Below are 20,250 nucleotides of genomic sequence, written 5' to 3'. Positions count from 1 at the left end.
TTGTCTGTTTTCTGCTGCAAGTTTCCTCAAGCAGTTCTTTTGGAACTACGTAGAAGTAGTATAAATCCTAAATAAATAAATGTATCATTATAATGTTTATATAACCATTATTTTGAAAATGATGCTATTTAGTCCATTTTAACTTCAGTGTGTAGCTATGTTTTTAAAATCCAGTGCAGAGTTAGTTCATTCTTTCTATAAGTACTGTGACCAAATACTATCCCCATATCCTGGATTTCAGCTCCGATCAATTCACTAATCTCAGACCTTCAGTAGTTTCTGAATTTTATAGGATCAGATCCAGAATCTTTGCAACACTTTGTAGGTCTTTGCCTAAATAACCAGAAAGTTGTATTTTCAACTATTATTTCTGCTGTTATGCTTCTTTCCCCACTTTTTACTGTATTTCTTGAGATATTTTCATTGTTTCTAAGTCCTTCTGATTTAGAAAAAAAATACTCAGTTTTAGTTAACAGTATATATTAGATAAGATAATGCTCATATAGAAAATTTTAAAATCCCAGATGCCTAACATAATTTCTGGTTGCTGGTGTCCTGAGGAGTAGATGACTGTGATGGTTAATTGTATCTGTCTACCTGATGGAACCACAGGGTGCCCAGATATTTGGTCAAACATTATCTTGGGTGTGTCTGTGAGGGTGTTTTTGGATGAGATTAACATTTGAATGGTAGGCTGAGTAAAGCAGATTGCCCTCCCCTAGGTGGGTGGCCTTCATCCAAACAGTTGGAGGCCTGAATAGAACAATAAAGCTGATACTCCAGTGAGGAAGAGGGAACTCTTCCTACCTGACTGGCTGAGCTGGGACTTCAGTTTTTTTCCTGCCCTTGGATTCGAACTGAAACATTGGCTCTTCTTGGGTCTTGAGCCTGCTGGCTTTCAGACTAGAGCTTATAGCATTGGGTCTCCTGGCTTCCAGGCCTTTAAACTCAGACTAGCACTACATCATTGGCTTTCCTGGGTCTCATTTAACTCCATTCACCTGAGTCATGCTTAACTCCAAGAAAAATATAGTATAGTCATGTCTCCTGAAAAAAGAGAAGATAGCTTGGTGATCAGCCAGCAATCTCTCCCAAGTATCTCATACTTGGCCAAAGTTACTTATATTTCAATTTGTTATTGAACCAGCCCAGAGGCAGTGCAGAGAACATACAGGAGATCAAAGATATATGCAAATGGATGGGCTTCTCCAGTGCCTCCTTTCTTCTTCATGAAGGCACAGATATTTTGTGATTTCAGCAACCTGTATGGAGTGAGGAATACACAGGACGCTTAGAACCATGGGCTTGCTATCTTTTATACATTTGTAAGGCGGCAAGGAGGTGGTGTCAGCACTAAGAGTTCTGTATTATACCATATAAACAAATTCTTGCTGCACTAAAACTGTATAACTTAGGACAACCATATAGCTCAATAAGGAATTAGAAGACTTGAACAACACTATAAAGCAATTGGACTTAATACACATACACAGAACACTTCACCTAACAATAGTGGAAAGAAAAATTAATGCCAGTCTTCCTCAAACTCTTCCAACAAGTTGAAGAGGAGGGAATACTTACACACTCAGTCTATGAGGGCAGCATTACCCTGATACCAAAGTCAGACAAAGACACTGTAAGAAAACTACAGACCAATGTCCCTGTTGAATATTGATGAAAATACATATTTTTCTTAAGTGCACATGGAATATTCTCTAGGATAGACCATATGTTAGGCTACAAAACAAGTCTTAACAAATTTTTAAAAGTTGAAATCATTCTAAGTATCTTTTCCAGTTACAGTGTAATGACACTAGAAAACAGTAGCGGAAGGAAAGCAGGAAAATCCACAAATATGTGGAAATTAAAAAACAACCAAATGGGTCAAAAAAGAAATCACAAGGAAATTAGAAAATATCTTGAGATAAATGAAAAAAAGAATCCCACAAGAGACCAAAACTTATGGTATAGAGTGAAAGCAGTGCTAAGAGGGAAATTTATGGCTGTAAACACTTACAGTAAAAAAGAAAGATCTTAAATTAACAACCTAACTTTACAACTTAAGGAAATAGAAAAACCCAAAGCTAGAAGAAGGAAGGAAATAATAAAGATTAGATAAGAGATGAAATAGAGAATAGATAAACAACAGAAAATGTCAGTGAAACCAAGCGTTGGTTCTTTGAAAAGATCGACAAAATTGATAAACCTTTAACTAGATTGAATTAAAAAAAGATGACTCAAATAATTAAAATCAGAAATGAATGAGGGGACATTACAACTGATTCTATAGTTATAAAAATATTATAAGGGAATGCTATAAACAATCATATGCCAACAAAATGGATAACCTAGATGAAATGGACAAATTCTTAGAAACATACAACCTATTCAGACTAAATCATGATGTTGTAGGAAATCTGAACAGACCTGTAACTAGTAAGGGAATTGAATCAGTAATCAAAAACCTCTCAACAAATGAAAGCCCAGGAGTAGATGGCTTAACTGGTGAGTTCTACCAAACACTGAAAGAAAAATACCAGCTTTCCTCCAGCTCATCCAAAGCACTGAAGAGAAGGGAACCCTTCCAAACTCATTCTATGAGGGCAGTATTACCCTGATACCAAAACCAGACAAAGAAACAACAAGAAAACTGCAAACCAATATCCCTGATGAATAATGTTGCAAAAATCCTTACCAAAATATTAGCAAACAAAAATCAAAAGCACATTCAAAGATTGGGACTTCCCTGACAGTCCAGTGGTTAAGACTCCGCTCCAACTGCAGGGGGTGTGAGTTTGATCCCTGGTCGGGGAAGTAAGATCCCACATGCCATGTGGTGTGGCCAAAAAATAAAAAAAATTAAAAAAAATAAGAAGAAAAGATTTATACACCATGACCAAGTGGGATTTATTCCTGGAATGTAAAGATGGTTCAACGTATGAAAAACAATTGGTGTAATGCATGACATTGTCAACGGAGGGGAAAGAAACCATATGATCATCTCAACTGATGCATAAACAGCATCCGACGAGTTCCAACACCCTTTTATGATAAACACTCAACAAAATATGAATAGAAAGAAACTTCATCAATGTAATAAAGGCCATATTTGAAAAATCAACAGCTAACACCATACTCAATGGTGAAAGACTGAAAGCTTTTCCTCTAAGATCTGGAACAAGACAAGGATGCCTGCTTTTGTCACTTCTATTCAACATAGTACTGGAAGCCCTAGGCAGAGCAGTTAGGCAAGAAGAAGACATCCAAAATGAAAAGGAAGAAGTAAAATTATCTCTGTTCACAGACAACATTATCTTATATATAGAAAACCTAAAAATTCCACCAAAAAAATTGTTAGAACTAACAAAAGAATGGTGGTTGCCTGGGGCTTGGGAGAAGGAGATATGGAGGAGTTGTTGTTTCAGGGGTATAGGATTCTAGTGTTGTAAGATGGAAAAACAGGTGTGGAGATAAGATGTACAGCAGTGTGAATGTTCTTAACACTACTGAACTGAACAGTTAAAATTGGTTTAAATGATAACCTTTATGTGTATTCTACCACAATTAAAAAATTTTTAACTGCACAAGGTAGTTACTTCAGTGTTTTGTAAATTACCCCATTGTCAGGCCTCTCAAAGCTCCAGTGCAGGCCTAGCAGTATCTTACCTCTCTTCTTAAGAAATGATGTGTGACAAACCTCACAGTTTCGTTTGGAGCTTGATGACATGTTGGCACCATAGCATGGTAGACGTCCAAGTAATACTGCAAACTTCATGATGTAATTCTCAATTGTCAGTTGGTGCATCACTGAATAATGATAGAATACTGCAGAATTAAGCAGAAACTGTTAGGTCTGTATTTCTGATTTTTAAAGAAAGGAATAAATAGCAAAAACAACCTTGGACTATATCATTTTCTTAATGGAGACTATTATCCTGTAGAACTGCATTGTCTGCAGAATGGTTAATGACCACTTAGTTTATTTTTAAATATTCCACTTGTATAGTAATGTTCATATGATCATTTCTGGGTGAATATCTTCATAGCTTAATACTAATAATCATCTAAATTTTGGAAATTTCCAGGAGGTTTGAAATGTGTTATGTTATAAACATATAATCAGTGGGGTAATATTAAAATAAGAAGTAGAATGGTATATTGATGTAAAGTTTTGAATTCTCATCTTGTCTCACATTTCCAGTCATGAGAATTTGATCAGGTTTTTGAATCCTTCTGCTTTCAGTTTGTAGATTGGGAGTAATGATGGCTATCCTCGTGATGTCCTAGGTTGCAAAGATTAAAGTAGCTAGTTCCTTTATGCAAATGAATGATTATAGTCATAGAACTTTAGAGAAGAAACAAACTTTCCAGATAAAGGGTTTTCTAAACTTTTTTCTGAAGCTTTGGCAACTGTTTCTGAAAGAAAGTTAGGAAGAACCTAATGTAGAAAACAAATAATATACACTGCTGTATTTGAAATAGATAACCAACAAGAACCTACTGTATAACACAGGAAACTCTGCTCAATACTCTGTAATAACCTAAATGGGAAAAGAATTTTAAAAAGAATAGATACATGTATATGTATAACTGAATAACTTTGCTGTACACCTGAAACGAATACAACATTGTTAATAAACCGTACTCCAATATAAAATAAAATTTTAAAAATAAAAAATTATATAAAGCAAAAAAAAAAAAAGAAAGAAAGAAAACGAATAAAATTGGCTGAAGTAAGAGTAGGGTTCCGGAGAGGACACTGCCTGCTTGGTTTCCCCTTAATTCTTCTCTGGCAGCCCAATCCACCAGAGCTCAAACAAAGCACTTAGAACATGTTTTTTCAACAAATTTAATTATTAAGAAATTAAACTGTGCATTCATTTTGAAGGAGAAGATGTGGGGCTAAAGTGATATTAATGTTCATTATTACTGCTATTATTTTATGCATTTCTATTTTACTGAAATGTTATTGATAGCAAGTCAAGAAAAACACCTTTTGCTTTGTTATATAAGTCATGGAAGGCTCTTAAACTTTTAGAACAATGAAGCTTTTAGGGTTGTTAACAGTTAATAAGCAATGTGTAAATATATTCATATCTGTGCCAATAAGTGAAAATTTTAAAAACCCCTACCTTACTGTTATTAAGTCAAAGTGATCCCTTTATATTTACTTTCTATCCCAGTTAACCTCTTTTTTATGACTCAAGAGAGATTAAACTCTTCTAATTATGATTAGTATGCATCATTTTTTGTGTTGCCTTTGTCTGTAAAAATGGTGGTATTAACACACCTTTTAATATAGAATGTTCATATTATGGTAGAATGGTGTTGATTTTTTTAAACCTGCATTTTCAAAGTAAACTTTAAAGTTGTACCCAGTGGCCTTTAGAAGAAATTAAAGCTAACTGGCCCATACATTCATGTAGAGTTTTGATCTCATTTAAAAGGGTTAGTTGAGCTAACCAAATGGAAAAATGCTTTTTATAGTCTGATGCTTCTTTTTTGAAAACAGCTTAATTGATATATTATTTGCATGCCTACAAGTTGACCTGTTTAATGAGGGTAGTTCAGTGGGTTTTAACATATTTAACATATTTACAGAGTTATGCAACCATTACCATATTCCCATTTTAGAATATTTTCATTACCCTCAAAAGAAACCCTGTGCACATTAACCCTTTCTTCCCATTTCTTTCCTTTCCTTAGGCAATCACTTATCTATTTTCCGATTCTATGGATTTGCCTATTTAAATGGGGTCATACAATATGTGGGCTTTTTATGACTGACTTCTTTCACTCAGCAAAATGTTTTTGAGATTCATCTGTCTTGTAACACATTAGTACTCCATTCTAGTTTATTGCTAAATAATATTCCAGTGTATGAATATTCCACATTTTGTTTATCCATTCATCAGTTGATGAACATTTGGGTTGTTCACACTTTTTTGGCTATTATTAACAATTTTTTTTAAACATTCACATTCCAAGTTTTTGTTTGGACATCTGTTTTCATTTCTCTTGGGTAGATACTTAGGAGTGGAATTGCTGAATCATAAGGTAATTCTATTTTTGACGTTTTGAAAAACTGCCACACTGTTTTCCAAAGCTCATTTTGTATTCTTGCCAGCAATGTATGAGGATTCCAGTTTCTCCACAGCCTCCCAAAACTTGTTATTATTATCTCTCTTTGATTATAGCCATTCTGGTGGGTGTAGAGTGCTATCTCATAAATTCAGTGTTTCTTAGGCAGACCCATATAGGTCTGTAGATATGTTCTGCAGAATCTAAGAGTTCTAAGAATATACTTTTTTTAAAAAAATTTTCATGTTGATGGTAATATAACTATACTCTGGAGCATCTGAATGACTGACCACCTAATAACCAAGACTGCCACACTATTTCAGTATTCATATTTACTTGTTTAAAAGTCCACTGGCACCAAGAAATAAAACTTTCATTTTTAACATGCTAATGGGAATAGAGGGGGCTGTAATTATATAAATTATGTATTTCTGCCAAGAGGCAGCCAAATAATATTTGGCTTCTACTCATCTCAATTAATGCTATAAGGAACAGAGGTTTTGCAGTATTTGAATAGAGAAATGGTTATACAATTGACTCATCACAGTATTGTGGGGATGATAAATGCAAAAGAACTTTATGCATAGCACTCAACCTGGTTGCAATAAATCCTATATTTGTTTGAATTTCCAGCTGTGATTTGATTTCAGTAAAATACTATCACATTCAATTGTGATAAAATTATTTTTCTTTTTTTGGTGTTTACATATAAATTTATTTTGTTTTTATGATTGTAAAATTTCCAATTGTATGGTTATATACACTTAAACAACATTATAATAAAAAAGTAACTTGAGTGAACATTTAGGAATCACGATCCTTTTTTCTTTTTTTTAGAGGAGTCCACATATTATGAGTTCATTGGTCACTGTTATCTGTATCTTTAGGTTCGTGCCTTTGGCTCTTTGCTTTTAGAGGCAGGGCTTCAGCTGTAGACTCCTGTGAGATTTTGAAGTTTGTGTTATCACTTGTTCAAAGCATAATTTAAGTAAGTTTGGTAATGATTTGTTTTAAAAGCCATCCGAGAAAAAAAGAGGTATTAAGGAGAAATTATTTCTTTGTAAATATACTTACACATATTTTTCACAACTTTGTTTTGTTTTTACTGATTACTGTCAATTTCACAGATAATTAATATGCGTTTCCAAGGCTTTCGGCTATGTTTGGGTCTTCTTTTCATCTCAATTAATGCAGAATTTATGGATGATAATGTTGAGATGGAAGACTTTGATGAAAATTCAGAAGAGATTGATGCTAATGAAAATGAATTCTCCTCAGAGGTAAGGTTATTGAGAAACAAGCTATAATTTATTCTTTTAGGGACTTCCCTGGTGGTCCAGTGGTTAAGACTTTGCCTTCCAATGCAGGGGGTGCGGGTTCCATCCCTGGTTGGCGAGGAGCTACTAAGATCCCACATGCCTCGCGGCCAAAAAACCAAAACATAAAACAGCAGCAATATTGTAACAAATTCAATAAAAACTTAAAAATTATGTCCACATCAAAAAAATCTTTAAAAAAAGTAATAAAATATTCTTTTACATGAACATAGGGGTGACTAATTTCTTAAGATTCATTTCTATTCAAATAGTCTTTAGTTTCAATATAAATAGGAAAAACATTGCCTTTTTCCAACTATTTGTTGCTGTGTTTTTAATTTGTGCATGGCACCTAGCACAGTTTTATTACCAAATAAATATGGGGAAGATCTTTACTATCAAACTAGGAGTTCATCACTGGCTAAAGAGGACTAAATACTTTAGCTAAGGGAAAGGTTTTTAGTCTTATTTTTGACACTGCAAGCCCTTTTCAGATAAAAGAAAAGGTAGTATAATTTTTTCCTAGAAGTAGAGAAAGTAGTGTTTATTTCTCTGAGGGAAGAAAATGCTAAATAGGATGATTAGAAAGGGGAGTGATGATGAGGTAGGCATTTAGTAAGGCTCACAGTGTTTCTGTCTCAGCATTAAGTTGTGTGTCTTGAGGTGGTGACTGATAGGAGTCTGGAAAACAGGAGTCTGGAGGTTTTTGTACACTTTGACAATCCATAAGAGCTTTCACATTGAGAATATTCATATCTAATATTGAGACAATCAGAAAATTTTTTCAGAAATATATTTGGTGAGGAAATATCAATTATATTGTGCTAGCCGCTGTTAAAGGGCCAAGGAGAATAATATATAGTAGTCACAGACTTCTTTTTAGAGTTTTTAATTTACAAATGCAAGTGTTGTTTAGCTGCTTAAGGTGAATATTCTTTCTCCTTTTAAGTTTTAAGCTCCACAAGGACATTTCTTTTAAAACCTGGTTCTGTGATCCACAGAAACTAAGTAGTAATCAAAGTGCTTATGGCTGACTTAGATACAGCTACTGCGAGGGTTTTGGAGGTTAATACTTCAAAGAAATTTCAGATACCTACGACTCTTAACTATATTTGATGATAATTTGAGAAGATGATAAGAAATGGGAGGAACAATTTTTGATGCTTCTAATTTTATAGCTTGAGTAATCTAGATATGGTAAAGTACAAGTGAAGTATAAATAAAGCGCAAAATAAATTGCTGGTGATTTAAAGGGTCGTCTAACAGAAGGAAGCCTCTTGTAACACCATTGCCCATTTTTGCCAATCCATAAAAATATAGAGAACAGTAAAGTTGTAAGTTCTAATTCAGAAAACTTCATGGGCGATTGGCAATTTGGGTAGCAGAATATTGACCTGTTAGTAAGTGTGTGGGATTTTGTTTAATTACTGATTTTCCTGCCTTAGACAGGAAATGTACTATTAGGGAAGGATAGGGACAGTGAAAATAGTAGAAGTACTTCTGCATCCTTTTCTCTTAAGGCTGAGAGAAGAAATTTCATAATTAATCATATAGGTAAAATCATAAAGGCTGATTAAGAAAGGACCAAGATTTATGTATTACTGTAAGCAAAATTTTATTTATTCATCATCAGTTCAAATGATCTTTTGAGGGCTTCCCTGGTGGCGCAGTGGTTGAGAGTCCACCTGCCGATGCAGGGGATGCAGGTTCGTGCCCCGGTCTGGGAAGATCCCACATGCTGTGGAGCGGCTGGGCCCGTGAGCCATGGCCACTGAGCCTGCGCGTCGGAGCCTGTGCTCCGCAACCGGAGACGCCACAACACTGAGAGGCCCGCATACCGCAAAAAAAAAAAAAAAAAAAAAATCTTTTGACAATTTGTCAATAAATTTAATTTAAATTATTTTATTGGTGCATTCGGTATAGTGTAATGGTTAAGTGTATAACCTTTAGAACCTAGGCTCATATCTTTTAAGTCCTGCGAGTGTCTAACTGTATGACAGTGGGCAAATTATTTTGCCTGTCTCCCACAGTTTCATCATATGTAAAATGGGAACAATAAAGTACTTCCTGCATAGAAATATCATGAGGATTAAAAGAGCCATCAAATCACACCCCCCCATCATCATTATCATCATAGCAGCTAACACTTACATGGCACTTGAAACAATGCTTTGAGATAATTGCTTTGCAGTCCTTTCTCTTTTGAATCTTATTTTTCCTCTGGGTTTCTAATTTCTCAGAATGTTGTCATCATCCTCTAGTTACATAACAGTGAAATTTAAGAGTTAATTTTAAACTAACACATGTGCTTACTAAGTTTTTCATCTTATATGTTTTTCATCTTACATCTTTTGCTTCTAATGATTTTTTATCCTCAAACATTGTCACCTGTTAGAATCCTTTCAAAGCCACATCCACTGCATCATGAGGCCTTGGCTAATTACTTCCTCCCATCCCTCCTGTGTTAGAAGGAGTCAGTGTATTCTGTTTGCACATAGAGTTTTTTTCCATCGTGTGTCTCTTATATTCTTCTGTATTTTCTTACCAGTAGAATACAAAGTTTTGAGGCCAGAGACCATGTCACCTACCATCTATCTATATTACCTGTATGTGCATTCCATACTAGGTTCTTATTTAGTGAGATTATTTAATTAAAATATTTGTGAAGGTGAATAACTTTAGCTTTTTAAAATCTATTTTCTAGATTAAATATAAGACACCTCAACCTATAGGAGAAGTATATTTTACGGAAACTTTTGATAGTGGAAGGTTGGCTGGGTGAGTATTCATTCAGGAGAATTTTTTCCTTGATTTGATTAGCTTTTTTGAAGTTATTGGTTGCTAGCCTATGAAAATTGCCTCTACCACAGTACCTTAAAAAAGGGTTAACATACTTTATTTCACGGTGTAAACCAATACCTTAACACATTTGTATTATTGATAGAAGTGTTTAATTTGAATTGTTATCATTTATACAAAGAAAATATACAAATGAATCATGAATGTAAAGTGAAAACTTACATTTCTTCATTCCTTAGGACAGATATTAATAACGTAATTTCAGATGACAAATTCAAGTTAATGTTTTATCCTAAATAATGGTAAAAAAACAATAAAAGTTATTATTTATTGATCATGATATGCCAAACACTGTCCTAAGTAGGTGGGTAAGAACTATCTTTATCTGCCTTTTACCAGTGAGGAAACTGAGGCTTAGTGTACCTTAGCTATGCTCACACAGCTAGTAAATTGCAGATTCTAAATTTAATTTAACTCTAGCTTTACAGGATTATGTGTAGACATCCTTGTTTAGCCTCTAAGTATTCATTTATCTTAGAAGGAAAAGCGACTATTGGGTAATCTTCTGTTGTATTTCTGATATGCATTGTATCTATAAATTGTTAGTTTTATTTTTAATGATATACATTTCTTTCAACTTTATTTATAGGTGGGTCTTATCAAAAGCAAAAAAAGATGATACAGATGCGGAGATTTCTATATATGATGGTAAAATATTTATTTAAATATTCAACATAACCAGTATGATCCAGAGTTCACTAGCTTTTGAGATTATATTTTTATTAAATATACCTGAGGCCCCATCCTGCTTCACAACAGAATCTTGTCAAAAGACAAATAGAGTCTTTTGTCTCCTTTCCAATATTTCTGGAAGTCCAGGTAATCCATACTTAAGCCACCATCCAGTTTTCTAACTCTGAACAGTTAAATTTTCACTCCACTGCAATTAGTCTCTTGCAGGATTTCCCAGGCTACTGCTGTTCTCTACTGTTTTCTCTCGAGCATGGGCCGCCTAGATCAAGTTATAACTTTCGGCAGGGTCCTCCTAGAGGACATTTGTGAGAGCTGTGGGACATGTGGCTCCTAGCCCACAGCCATTATCACTGCATCTCTGATAGGTTATCTTCACGCTTCACTGTGAAGGAAAAGTCCTATATGCAAGGGTCATCTTTTCTTCCCCAACAGGACTCTCCTGGAGTGTGATGGAAGACTTTCTTCCTCCTCTTAGTCTAAAACCAGCCTCCTCAGTTGTTACCTCCTAAAGCAGGATCAGCCTCAGTCAAGGTGACAGATAGTGGGAATTTCCTCTCTCTCAGAGGACCTCAGACCCATAAGGATGTGACCTCACACTGAGACTCCAACAGGCGTTACATGAGAATAACAACAGAACAACTAACAGCATATATAGGCTGGCAGCTGTCTACTTCCGTTTCATAGTGTCTGTTTTAGTGTGAGATAAAGATCATGCCTGCATGTCTTCCTTTGTAGTGTTCTCGATCCCAGTGTATATGCTTATGTACTCCAAAAAGAACTCTACCATATGCCCAGAGCAAGCAATACTGCATTCAGTCTAAATCCATTTAGAGAAAAGAATAATTTCCCTCAAAGAAGCAGCAAGTCTGCAGAGATAGAACACTACCTAAAATAATACCCACAGAAATACCTGCCATTGAACAGAATGCTTGACTTAAAACATCTATGTTTAGCTTACTTTACAGTTTTTTTAGAACAGCATTGGGTAGATATTTGCTTTATGTTTGTGTAAGTATCTGTTGATGGAGTTTTCCTAAAATTAGGATATGGTATATTTTAGGAGTAAGTTTGTCTCTCTTTCTTGCTGGACAAAAATGACTTAGTGTTTAAATGAGTTTTTTCCCCCCCAGCTTAAAATTAGAGCTCAAGCAAGCAGAAAACAAGCTTCTTAACACCTAAGTTTGGTCTGTAGTCTTATTAAACAAAATTATCCACGAAAATAATTTTTTAGCATATTAGATTTGGTATGTTTGGTTGACTTTTTTCAATTTCTTGAAAGCAACTTTGAAAAATACAGAATCTCTTAAAGTTCCAGGTCCTGAAAATGGCATTTTGTATATAAATATTAGCAATGTTTATATAGTGGTTAGTTGAGACCAATATCAGTTTCTTTGCAGGAATATTTAGTATTTCTAGTCGTTAATCACAGCTTCTGTCAAGTGCCACTTGAGTAAAACTAATTCCTGTATTTTCAGGAGTAAGCAAATCTGTGTGAAACATTATGTGCTGGGTAACAGGGTTTGCATTTGGAGGAGACTTATTTAAATTTTTCAAATTAAGTTATTAATAAAAGTATAGCTGTTTTAAAAATCACCAATTCTTTAAGTGACCAACTTTCAGGATATCTTATAAAATTTTGTGAATTCTTTATGAAATTATAGTTACATCAGAGTTCATATTACCTGGCACTGTATAGAATTTGAGTAAATGATTGGTTAATGAAAAGTTATTATTGATTTGAAGTTGGGAAAAACCTCTTGTCCTTGAAGAATAATCACCTTGTCACAGGTTTTCTAAAATTAAAGTAGTACTTTTAGATAGTACCTTTTCATAGTGGATAAATGTATGCGTGTAATTACAAAAGAAGGAACATAGTTTTAAAAAGCCTTTACTATCAGGATCCTAAAACCCCTAAAGATAAAGTTGTTACTTCTTAAAAGAAGACCTTTGTGATTTGGTCAAGCCACAGGTTGGCAGTGATAATACAGTTGCTCATCAGTGTGAGAGAGGAAAAACCAAATGAATTCACTTTTTTTAGAAAAGTACACTATAGCCAAATTAGGGGACAAAAAGGAAAAGAAACTTGAAAACTTTAAAAAATGAATTCTTAAAAACCCAATACTGGGGCTTCCCTGGTGGCGCAGTGGTTGAGAGTCCGCCTGCCGATGCAGGGGACACGGGTTCGTGCCCCGGTACGGGAAGATCCCACGTGCCTCGGAGTGGCTGGGCCCGTGAGCCATGGCCGCTGAGCCTGTGCGTCCGGAGCCTGTGCTCCGCAACGGGCGAAGCCACAGCGGTGAGAGGCCTGTGTACCGCAAAAAAAAAAAAAAAAAAAACCCAATACTGTGTGCACAATGATAGACCAAAATATACCCTTCTCTGGTTCATGAGACTGTCAGGTTCTTGCACTGTTGTTTTTTTAGAAAGAAAAAAACGTGTATAAAGTACATTAGTAATTCAAAAGTGCCCATTAATATTTCAAGTTGGCACAATACCGGAAAATAGCCAGTTTTCGCTAAATTGAGTTTTCTTGGAATAGGTGATATCTCTAATTTTCAAAGCTAGAACATTTTATACAAATTAATATAAATTAGTTATTTTCTGTTTTAAAAAGAGTAAAGGAGGAAAGTCCAATCCACAACTTTGGGGCTGCAGCTAACCCGTCTAGCTTTGCATTATATGCTGCCTGTGATCTAATTGCAGGAGCTTCCTGATCTTAAACATGGGAAATTCCAGCCCAGAGAGGACCTAACTCAGCTTTGCTGTGCTACAGCCTAGTGCTTATCTAGTATGTATGACTTCCTTGGCCAAAAGTTCTGAGAACTGATTGGCTTAGCTTAGGAAGTGTTAACTTTAGTTTGTGTTCTTTGGGCGTAACAATTTTTAAATTAAAATTTAAATCTCTACAATAACTTCTGCAAAGTAAGAAAAGTAGCTGATGATACCATAAATTTCAAAAAAATTGACTGAGGCAAACTCATTTTGTGTTAAGGATGTACTTTGTCTCCTGTGTAATTTAAAAATACCTCATTTTAAAAGTACAATGTTGATAGACCGTATGAGACAAACCACATTTTGTGATTTCATTGATTACAGTCTTTCAGAGAAATCCAAACTAAGCCAGCTTTAGAGGTGCTTTAATTAAATACTGTAGGGTCTGTTATTTATTAGTTTCCACAGTTTTAAGAGAAAAAGAGAACATACATACATACAGGTACAGATATTATTTTCTGATTTAAAATGTGATTTTATTTTTTCCGAAGTAGCCTTCATGGAAGAATCTTATTGGTCACCACTTCTGATAAATAATTCTTAAGTCAGTGTTTTTGGTTTTAGTTTAACTTGCTTTGTTTTGTATTTTAGGAAGATGGGAAATAGAAGAATTGAAAGAATATCGAGTACCTGGTGACCGAGGACTGGTGTTGAAATCTAGAGCAAAGCATCATGCAATATCTGCTGTATTAGCAAAACCTTTCATCTTTGCTGATAAACCTCTGATAGTACAGTAAGTTTTATTATGTTTTTAATACTTTTTCTGACATTTATATTAGTTTTATATAATTTGGCTTCTGAATATAGGTATAATGGGTATAAAATGGGCATAAAAAACCAGATTTTCCTTTTCCATTTCATTTGCTTAAATACACAATGCATGTATACACACAGACACCCTGAGGTTTCGAGAGAAAAGCAGGTTAGTTGAAAAATTATATACTATATGCTGTAATATGCAACATTCCACCACCATAAACTATATAGTGCATACTAAAATCACCATTTTTATTTTAACTCTTTACTTAAAATGACTTGCTATTAAGATATATTAACCTCAGTATATTCAGAATAGAACCATAAATATTGCTGGTAAACCAGTGATAAGATCCAAAGGCAGCAAATTCATTTTAAAGAGGAAGTGCCCTTTTAAAGGGCACATGATCTCACAGACAGTCACCCCTTCCCTCCCCTGCAATATGACATAAACTAGTTTTATTGTCATGTTGTTTGCATGTGTAACTGTCGTAAAATCCAGTGTAAATTCCTCAAGCTGTTTCACCTATACTGGTGTAAAACCAAAATAGGTGTGTACAAATACAATTACAAAACCAATGATATTAAAAACAAAGAAAAGGAAATGTAGAAATGTTACTTTCTACCTTAGAATATTGGGCTGTCCAAAGTTAATTACAGTGTAAGGAAATACCATTAACTCTAAACATAACACTCCAGAACCACTTCAGTTTTTTGTTAACATGTTAAATATATTCCTATGTGGTGTAACTAAAATGCCATTTTGTATTTTAGAAATTTAAAACAATATGGCATTTGGTATAATTGGGCTAATTTTTCAGCTGTGATGCTTTGGCTTAGTTGCACTGTTATTTCAATAAATTTAAAATATCAAATAATGTCAAAGAGTATACAACCATTTAAACAAATGAAAAATATTGTTATAAGTACTTATTGGGATTAATATTTGAGCTTGATATATGTGTCATTATTCAGAGTTTGGAGTTTCTTTTTTCTTGAAAATTTGAAAGTAATCTTTTTATTCTGTTGAAGTTAGGTGAATATAATATCATTCTCTATTTTAATCCTTTGTGGCTTAACTGAAAGGGTAACGGAAAATAATATAAAGTTTAACTTCTCCAGAGTAAAATGAATCAAATTTGGTATTTTCAGGAAGTATAAATCACTGCTAGGCAAGCAAGTGAAAGATAGCTTGCAAGATTAGAAGCAAAGATAATAAGTCTAAAAACATTATTAAAGCAGTTGTGAAATTATTATTCTGAAAAAAGAAAAGGAGAATCAAGAAGAATGGAATAGCAGTGTTTGATATGCTTGAAAACAGTTCAAAGAAGTATAGTGAATATTTGTTATTCTTAATTTTGATGAAATGAGATAAATAAAAAATTTTATATTAACTACTATAAATACTATAGATTTATGACATAACTTTACTCTAAAGCTGCTTTTTCCAAATTGTGTACATACTAATATGCATTATGTGGTCATATAAGTTTTAGAAACTAAGAATATCTGAACCTTAAAGATAAGGAAGCATATTTGCCCATTAAAGACTTTGAGAAGTTCTCTGTACGAAAACCTGTTTTTAACTTGAATATTGTGTTTCCCAAACATAATTGACCACAGAAGTTTTTTACCCCCTTAGCAATAATTACTATTTCATGGGACAGTTTAGAAAATGCTACTCTAAAGAAAATAGGGTTAACATATATTCTGCATTTGTCCTCATTTTTCCTATGATCTAATAAGATTAGCAGCAGTGAAGCTCTATGACATACATTTCACTGATCCTCAAATCCATTGTGAACTATTTATACTAGGCACAAGTTAATGATTTGAAAAATCTGGAAGTTTGCAGCATATGAAATAGACATAGTGATCGAGTCTAGGCATACTAAGACAGCAGAGCTGTCTTAACATTTATAGAGACAATTTACACAATTGTTCTCTCTAGTTCTTTTCACAGAACCCTTTTTCCTTGGATCACCTATGCTAAAACTATATCTCTTTTTATTTTATTTTACTTAGAGTAGCAAATATTTACCTTTAGTTCACATTATGCACCATTTCTTTTACTTTGTACTCTTCAAAGACATGTTTCATGAAAAAAAAGTTTATCAGCTACTGCTTAAAAGTATTGATAAGGCTTTGAGGAAACAAAGTATTTAAAAACTGAAAAAGAACAAAACAAAACTTTTCTTCTGATCATAACAGAAGCTAACATTTTTGAGCATTTATTGGCCCATTACTGTGCATGACAACTTCTAATCATCATAACAGTCCTTTGAGGTGTAGGTATGGGCAATATTCCCACGTTACAGATGAGCAAATAGAGACTAGAGTTTCAGTAATGTGCCTTTAGCCAAGGTATTACCAGAATCCAGAAAAAATCTCAGGTCTTCCTGACTCAGAAGTACTTGCTTGTAACCACTGTTGCAGATATCTTGAGAAATAAAGCAGAGTAGAAAGTAGGGAGGGGAAATCACCATAATCTCCAGCAACTCAGAGATGATCACTTAAAAGTTTACTGTATTTTCTCTATTGCTTTTCTATACAAAATACATATACTAATTGGGTTCAAACTGTCAAAGTTTTGTATGCTTTTTTTTTTTTTTACTTTGTCTCTAAACTTTCTTCAGAAACACTTTAAACTATAGTCCTTCATTAAAATTATCACTGTGTCCTGTTACTCCTCTAGTTTTCATCTCTTTTTGCTTTAATTCATTAAACCAAATCATAACTTTTTTGGTTTTCACTGTTTTTCAGTTTGATAACCGGTTTGTTACATGTAATTCATCAATTTACTAAAAATCTCTTCTAAATAATGTTCAGTAAGACTGTCATTACCTAAATAAGACAAAACAACAACAGAACTATTGCTGAGAATTAGAGTCTTGTAAATCTGTGAAGAGACTGCCATGTCAGTTCACTCTTTTAGTTGTTACACTGTGTTTCCCCTATCTCCTGGCTGTTAAGATCTGGAATATTCCAGGTTATTGACTGAGATTATGAAATCTCTTTGCTGGTGGTATTTAATTAAATGTACAACTTATTTAACATGGTTTCAGTGTAGCTGAACTAAAAGACAAATTAGCAGCAGACTGGATATCTAGGATCATTAGCAATTTCTTAGAAATTTATGCTGTAGCCATGACCCCCAAAGTCTTTGTTTTTAGTTTATAAAGACTATATATAGTACGTACCTTATTTTAATTTGAAGTTTCCTGTTAAAAGTTTTAGTCAAAGTATTTTATTCTTAATTCAACAGTTTTGATAAACAAATTATTTCAACAAATTGGTTGGCTTTTGTATAGTTGATTATAATCATTCTATTTTTAATATTTTAAGGATGTGCACAGAAAAGTCATTTCTGCTTGTTCCCTATAGGTTGTGGATATACTTTGTATGAGCTTTCTGGTAATGTAAAATGTTTGTGTCTAAATGAATTGAGAGTAATACGTTAGATTTTGAAGAACAGTTAGTAATTTTTATTTATCAGCAGTATGATTCTTTTTCCCTTCATTTAGATATGAAGTAAATTTTCAAGATGGTATTGATTGTGGAGGTGCATACATTAAACTCCTAGCAGACACTGATGGTTTGAATCTGGTATGATATTTTAATGTTTAAGAAAACCTTATTAAAGTTAATAAGTATTTTTAAGGAACAATTGACACAACTGAAAGTTTCATTTTCAACTGAAATCGAAAATAACTTTGAAAATTTTTACCCACCACGAGTTTATATAGCTTTTACAGTGCGCCTTCAAGTTTCATACACAGCTTTGTTACTTGATGGCATCAGTTTTGTAATCATTAGCCACATAAAAATGTTTGCTGTGTCTATAAATAAAAAATAACCTGGTGCTTATAAATGTCACTAAAAGATCAGCTTACAGTTATTTTCTTTACAAAATAATAATCACAGGAGAAGTAAGATAACAGAGCAAAGCAGTAAAACACAATGGCCAAAGAACCAAATTAAAAAGGTGGGCCAGTTCAGGAATTGGCAGTCTGCAAAAATTTACTAAGTTAAAAATGTTTTCATAGTGAAGCAGGTTACGTTAGGACCATTTGAGGTTTGGAGACATTTCTTATAGCATCCTCATACAGGAGGCTATGTCAGGATTTCTGCATATAACAAAAATAAGATAAATGAGACATTAATGAGATATTTGTCAGAATGCGTGACTATGAAACAGATTAAAGGATTCATTTACTGTTATTAGGATTGGGTAAAGGGGAAGCCATTTGTAGTAGATGGTGAAACACTTAGGTATTGTGAGGTGATGATCACCTGAAGGTACAATGGCAATAATAAAGTCAAATACCAAGTATTTGTCTAAGCACTTTATCTAATTAATTCAGTTAATCCTCAGAGAAACCTTATAAGGTACGTACTATTGTATCTTCATCAGAGGTAATGAAATAGAACCACAGGGAGATTAAGAAATTTGCTCAGGGCCACACACAGCTGGTTTAAAGGCAACAGTAGGATTTGAACTCCAGATCCCATGCTCTTAACCAGTGTCCATGCCAAATGAAGAGAAATGACCAATAATGAAATGGGGAGCATGTTGCAGTGTCTGCTTTTGACAGACACAGTCTGTCAAATCAAGAGTCTGAATCTCTTCTTCACATTGTGCTAAGGGGTGCCATTTTCTGGTGTCTTACTGAATAGTAGTAATGGCTAAGTAGGCACTGTAGTCTTAAGTCACAGAATGCTTTTCTCTGTGCTTAATTTTCTTAATAAAATATTAATAATACAGATCTATATAGAGTAACTAAAACATTATGATATTGCTAGGGTGGTTCCAGCTTCTCTCCTACATCTTGAGGATGGAAGTAATGTGTGCACTTAAAAAACTATTTTGAAATAAAATTTGTTGTGTTTTCCACATCCTTTATTGTCAATTATGTCAACTAATTCTTTGGTGAATTAGCATTTGATACATTTTTGTGAACTCTACCCAGTGGGGTAGAATAGAGAAATCCATTAAATACTCTAATTCTGGACTAATCCCAATACTCATCTCTCTTTGAAGGAAAACTTTTATGATAAAACATCCTATACCATTATGTTTGGACCAGATAAATGTGGAGAAGATTATAAACTTCATTTTATCTTCAGACATAAACATCCCCAAACTGGAGTTTTTGAAGAGAAGCATGCCAAACCTCCAGATGTAGACCTTAAAAAGTTCTTTACAGACAGGAAGACTCATCTTTATACCCTTGGTATGTCCTTTTAATTCATTCATTAATTCAAAGATATTTGCTGACTACCAATGTTTTCATGGCAAGTGCTTCGGGAGAAACACAGGTCCTTCTGTTAAGGGCTTATCTTTTTAGGAGAATAAGACACACATACTTATAGCACAGGTAGAAAGTAAAGTGTCGTATGAGGTACAATTAAGAGCTCAAAAACAATATTACTTTCAGTTTGGAAACTTGGAGAAAACCTAGTGAAGGCGGTTATATTTGATTTAGTCTTGAAGTGTAGATATAATGTGGAAGATAGGAGAGGAAAGGGATATTTTAGGCACCCTGACATTATGGTGCTGAAAGAATAGAAAACTGGAGAAAAAGGTTAAAGAGGAGGAAGCCCTTATTATTAGACTTTATTCTACAGGCATTTGTCATTGTTGGGTCCTGCCTTGTGGTAGTTGTGGGAAAACTTTAAAAGGGAAAGCATTGAGCGACCATCTATTAACATACTTAGCTTTACTTTTGTAACTAGGAGTTTGCGTATATATTGACTAGGAGGAACACTACAT

The 20,250-nt window shown here is 34.0% G+C and overlaps 1 protein-coding gene across 2 annotated transcripts in view; it reads left to right on the top strand.

Moving 5' to 3' along the window:
• The window catches only part of CLGN (calmegin), a 44,409-nt gene that overhangs the window by 5,697 nt on the left and 18,462 nt on the right, over window positions 1-20,250 (top strand). For both annotated transcript variants that reach the window (XM_065877171.1, XM_065877172.1), the window contains 6 exons: window positions 7,209-7,361; window positions 10,102-10,175; window positions 10,846-10,904; window positions 14,313-14,454; window positions 18,002-18,083; window positions 19,519-19,711. In XM_065877171.1, coding sequence (XP_065733243.1) covers window positions 7,218-7,361; window positions 10,102-10,175; window positions 10,846-10,904; window positions 14,313-14,454; window positions 18,002-18,083; window positions 19,519-19,711 — 694 coding nt within the window. In that variant the 5' untranslated portion in view covers window positions 7,209-7,217. The remainder of the gene's footprint in view (window positions 1-7,208; window positions 7,362-10,101; window positions 10,176-10,845; window positions 10,905-14,312; window positions 14,455-18,001; window positions 18,084-19,518; window positions 19,712-20,250) is intronic.

The sequence above is a fragment of the Phocoena phocoena genome, chromosome 5 (assembly GCF_963924675.1).
Source record: "Phocoena phocoena chromosome 5, mPhoPho1.1, whole genome shotgun sequence".
Lineage (NCBI taxonomy): Eukaryota > Metazoa > Chordata > Mammalia > Artiodactyla > Phocoenidae > Phocoena > Phocoena phocoena.
This window is presented reverse-complemented; position numbering and strand designations above follow the sequence as displayed.